Source organism: Zea mays, chromosome 2 (assembly GCF_902167145.1).
Source record: "Zea mays cultivar B73 chromosome 2, Zm-B73-REFERENCE-NAM-5.0, whole genome shotgun sequence".
In the NCBI taxonomy this organism is placed as follows: domain Eukaryota; kingdom Viridiplantae; phylum Streptophyta; class Magnoliopsida; order Poales; family Poaceae; genus Zea; species Zea mays.
Window position 1 is genome coordinate 114,125,732 of NC_050097.1, and position 5,442 is coordinate 114,131,173.

Below are 5,442 nucleotides of genomic sequence, written 5' to 3' on the forward strand. Positions count from 1 at the left end.
TTTGACATGATGCTCTTGTTCTCCGTCCGTGTTGAACACAAGATGCGGACGAGGCGCCATTCTTTATTGACCCGGAGTCATAGCTCCTCCTCCCGCTCTGATGACCGGTGGACCAATTCAATCCTAGGCATGCATACGGCAGACTTCCCAGCAATGGGATTTTGACGTACTACCAGGTTATTAAACCTCAGGTGCATACCGACCAGGCAACCATCGCAATTCGCAAAATAACCTTTGACCAGAATACCAGATATCCCATGCAGTGTAGCATCACAAAGAAATGACAGTTTGGGCTAGCTATAAAACTTGGCCCAAGGTCAATCTGAACTGATGCACCCTATATCTGTTAGGCCCTGTTTGTTTTCTTATACTACCTTCATTTTTTTTATTTGACGCTAGCTACTTCATTTTTGTACTAACCAACATCAAATATAAAAAAAACCGAAAGGAGTAATAATCTAGCTTATAGATTATATAAACATATCATTCTACTTATAGATTATCATAATCTAGATATCTAGATTATATAATCCACCTAATAATCAGTTTTGTTTGTTTGTCTCTTAACTTATTTAAGCTAAATTATATAATTTAGAGGATAAACAAATTTAGGCTCTATTTGTTTCCTTCTAGGATTATAGAATCAAGCTTATGGATTATATAAGTACCTATTGACCTGCTTATAGATTATCATAATCTAGATATCTAGATTACATAATCCACCTAATAATCTATGTTTACTTCTCAACTTATTTATAAGCTGGATTATATAATTTATGGGGTAAACAAACAAGGCCTTACTACCCCAAAACCATTCTACATACTTCTATAGAGTAGAAACTGAGCTGTTCCTGAACAAGTTAAGCTCCGGAACGTATCATAAAACCTGGGCATCAGTTGAGCATTCGAATAAATTACACAACAGTATCAGACACAATCCTAAGAGCCAAAGAAATGGACCACCTTATGCATACAGTATCCTTAACATGACACTGGATCGACAAAACTAGAGAACCCAAGTACAGTGGTACAGAGCGCAGATTAACCTCCTTAAACTTGGGCGGTGCCTTGGGTGAACTTGGGATCCTCGCACCTGTACTTACCATCGGGGCCGATACCAAAGCCTTTGGGGTCGGCAAACACGTTCTCCAACAGCTGGCTGCGCGGCGGATGCGGGCTCGCGTCAGCAAACTCGACAGCCTCCTCAACGACATCGTCGATCTTCTTCTCGATGCTCTTCAGCTCGGATTCGGTTGCGAGGTTCTGCTCTATGATGTACTTCTTCAAGGCCGTGATAGAATCCCTTGCGGCGTAGTGTGTTTTCTCATCTGCGCGAAAGAGTCATTTTGTGGTGGGGGGTCATCAGTTTAATAAGTGTTCCAGGTAAACTTTCAAAGGCATAAGAAACCCACTCAAGCTTGAACGTATGAGAGAGAAATAAAAGTGAGGCGCTCAAACAGGTATGATGGAGAAATGAAGAGAACACATGCATATATACATATGTAGTGATGTGACCTGTGACAGTCATGAAACAAGGTGCAGATGTCCTGAACATTTCGGTTGTCAACTTGCATACATGAGTAATGAAGGAAAAGGTAATTATCAAGCAGTTACATAAAACAAGATAGTTTGCTGGTTCACATGTCAATCCAAACTGATTAAAGCATCAAAAAACATAAGTGAAGGAATTCTAACAGCCACTGTTCTTACGAACTTTATTATGTCCATTTAGTTTTGGGATAAAATGCATATCCAAGGAAACCAGTCATTCAAAAAATACCCTGCATTCTCCTTCAGGAAAATATCAAGTTCACCAAAACATTTTCCTTCAGAAAGGGGGGGAGGGGGGGGGGGGGAGTTCGTTCTTATGAAGTTGAGAAATAGGAAAAGAAAATCCAGGGCAAGTGGTCCTAGACAACTATGAGGTCGGCAGGTGGCTAAAAGACATCCTAACAATTCCTATCAGGAATTCAGGATGTTGACATTTCAGATAAGATGACTGCGATAACGATAAGAGCTGAAATCTGATAAAAATGTTTCTTTCAGTAGTTTAATTGGCACCACAGAATCCTCAAACAACATTGCTCTGACCAACCAGATTTCATCAATCAGATTATCTTACTAGTCATGTATCATGTGTGTCCTCATTGGCAATCCTGCATGTATAGACTATGGTGCAAGCAAAAAAAGGGACATCTTAACTATGCCAGTACACACAAACAGCAGCAGCAGAAACATATTAAATTTCCAACCATTTTTTTGCATGCAGTATTAACATGACAATTGCTTCTAAACTTTCAGAAATGGAGTTAGGTACTGTTCTTAATGTTACAAAGATTACACGGTTCACTAGTTTGTGATGCCACACTGCCATTAAACATGATCACAGGACCAGTGCAGGGACTATTAATCTTACATGTGCTGTAAATAAAAGTAACAGTAATATAGTGTATATTACTTAAACTCAGATCAAGATGAGATTGTTTATATGTAACTACTACAAGTGTAAAAAGAATCGACACCACTTTACATTTCTCCAGTCAGTTAGCCTGGTTCATACCAGAAACATCATTCTTTATGAAGCAGAACAGAAATAAAATGAAACAGCCAAACAGGAAAGTAATCCTTACCAGGCTTCCTGAGCTCATCTGGGTCTGCAAGGGAGTGACCCCGGAACCTGTATGTTTCACACTCGACTAGGGTTGGCCCTTCACCTCTCCTTGCCCTCTCAATTGCCTCCTTAGCAACCTCCCTGACCTTCAGGACATCCATACCATCAACATGCACCCCAGGCATTCCAAATGCTGGCCCCTTCTTCCAAATCTCTGGGTCCGATGTAGCCCTAATGTGTGACATTCCAATTGCCCACAGGTTATTCTCCACAACAAACACAATAGGAAGCTTCCAAAGCTGTGCCATGTTCAGACACTCAAAGAACTGGCCATTATTACAGGTACCATCGCCAAAGAACGCCAATGTGACATCAAGCCCATCAGGGCCAGACTCCTTGAGCACCTCATGACGGTACTTAGCAGCAAAGGCTGCACCAGTGGCAACAGGAATGCCCTCTCCGATGAAGGCAAAGCCTCCCAGGAGGTTGTGGGGAGCAGAGAACATGTGCATGGAACCACCCTGTCCACGGCAGCAGCCTGTGGCCTTGCCAAAGAGCTCAGCCATGACAGAACGTGCCGGGACACCCTTGGACAGCGCATGGACATGATCACGGTATGTGCTAACAACACAGTCAGCTTGGTTCAGAAGTTTGATGAAGCCAGTGGAGACAGCCTCCTGGCCATTGTAAAGGTGGACGAAACCAAACATCTTGCCACGGTAGTACATTTGTGCACACATGTCCTCGAATACACGGCCAAGAACCATGTCCTCATACAGCTCCAGTGCCTCTTCCCGGGTAACCGCCTGGAGAAAACGATAGACCATGAATTACGTACACAACACAGTGTTCTGCAACTTGAACAGACTTGCAGCAACAGAAAAACAAATAAGACATTTTCCATGTCTAAGCAGTACTCCCTCCGTTTCGTTTTAGTTGTCGCTGGATAGTGCAAAATTGAACTATCCAGCGACAACTAAAAAGAAACGGAGGGAGTACTAGTTAGGTAAGCTAGGTGACAGAAGATAGTATGACTGTATCAGTTCAGTCCTGAGTCTCAAGACACTGATACCTCATCAGACTTGCAGCTGCAGGCATGAACAGAGCTAACTGGTGGATCTATTAAAAAATATGTGGTGAAAACTACAATTTCAGCTGTCAATCAGTGACATTATGTTAACTAAACAACTGTCTCCATTCATAGGTATCCGATCACAAATGAGCAGTATCCGAGAGCGAGAAGACAACTTCAGCAGCACTTTTAGAGCACAGGGGAGTCATCACCATGAAATTCAGGAGGCCACGATATCCTTTCACCTTTCATTCCAAAGCTGGGAGGTAAAGTTTTGTGAGATTTACGCTTATGCATCCCGAATTGCGACTACAAAGTACTACTGTGGGATGCAACCAGCCAAATCGTCGTTAAACTAGAAACCATATCACTCATCGGAATTTCAGACTCGTGAGATCCAATCGCGCAGCACAGTTAAACTGTAAAGAGCGCCCAAGATCGGGTTTTTACACTGCGTCGGCACCCAAGATCGCTTTTTTCTCTCTGAAGTAACAGGAGAGAGCAACGTAGAAAAGGTATTCCATACCGGATGCGCGGCGGCGGCCTGCGCGGCCTTGTTCCCAGCGAGCAGGTCGGAGGAGACGGCGAGCGCGGTGCGCAGGCGCGGGTGGTGCACCGCGCCGCGGCGCAGGGTCCTGGCGAAGGAGGAGGACGAGGCGCCGGCGGGGAGCGGGGGCGCCCTCTCTCCGCCGGATCTCGCGGCCACCGGCGCCAGGAACTTGGCGGCGGTGAAGGACGCGGCCGCCATCTCTGCCCTCTCCGCTGTCTCCTGGCCGAACGGTTAGGGGAGCAATGCAGCGAACGGACAAGGGATGGGGGAAGCCCCGCCGCGGTGGCGTATAAAGAGAGGAGGGGGAGGGAGGTGGTGGGCGGCGGAGAGACCGAGGAAGATGTGAGGGTCCGAGGGGGTTGGGGAAACAAGGCAGGCAGGCAAGGCCTCGGTGGACGATGGCGCTCACGCTCGGGCTTTGGAGGGTCCGCCCAGCTCAGCTCACCACACCGCTGCACACCTCCTCTGTGCCTTCGCTCTTGTCGCGTCTGTGTAGTGCGTCACTCCGTCCCGAACTTCCGATGCATACGTGGGGTCAGGTTGTTCGTCTGCCACAGAATGCACGATTGACTTGTTGTTCCATTCCAGATTTCCAGTGAGGAATTATGTTGTGCATTTGTACAGAATAGATTCTTGAACACGTTTTTTTTCAAAAGTGAGATGTTTTTACCTAAACATGGAAGGGCTGAAAAGAGAGAATCAAAATTAAAGTTTTACAAATAAGCAGGAACACAGAACCACAAAGCCCTTCTTCCAAACTAGAACGCGTGAATGCTCTCTCTCCACTCTAAATTATATAGTTTTTTTTAAATGTTGTGATGTTTCAATTTCTTTTAAGTTCAGAACCATTTACAGAAAATAATATATCAATACTTACAATATCAACATAGTTGCATTAAGCCCATCATAGAATGGATCATGCCTTTTGTATTTATTGGTGGTGTGCGCATTAGTATATTTTCGAGAAGTTTGGGTTAACAAACTAAAAATAATATACTATGGAAGTATTTGTTGCGAGGATCATTTTAGAAAAAAGAGGTATGTGCATCATTACAAAATCTAGTTGTTTTGGTGGTTTCTTATTTATTTGATGATCTTTAATCTCATTTAAAAAATAATCAACATATGGCTTATAGGCCTAAGCTTTCACATTTTTTTGAATAGTAATACTGCAGGGCCTGCAGTATCTTTAATTATATAAATAAAAAT

General features: G+C 43.9%; 1 protein-coding gene across 1 annotated transcript; it reads right to left on the reverse strand.

Annotated features, from left to right (window-relative positions):
* Window positions 1-876: 876 nt before the first annotated feature.
* Window positions 877-4,426, reverse strand: LOC100272834 (Pyruvate dehydrogenase E1 component subunit alpha-3 chloroplastic). Its single transcript, NM_001147287.1, has 3 exons — window positions 4,210-4,426; window positions 2,631-3,417; window positions 877-1,328 (listed from the first exon to the last, which is right to left on the reverse strand). The coding sequence occupies exons 2-3, from the start codon at window positions 3,376-3,378 to the stop codon at window positions 1,051-1,053; spliced, it is 1,026 nt and encodes a 341-aa protein (NP_001140759.1). The 5' UTR covers window positions 3,379-3,417; window positions 4,210-4,426; the 3' UTR covers window positions 877-1,050.
* Between the last annotated feature and the right edge of the window lie 1,016 nt (window positions 4,427-5,442).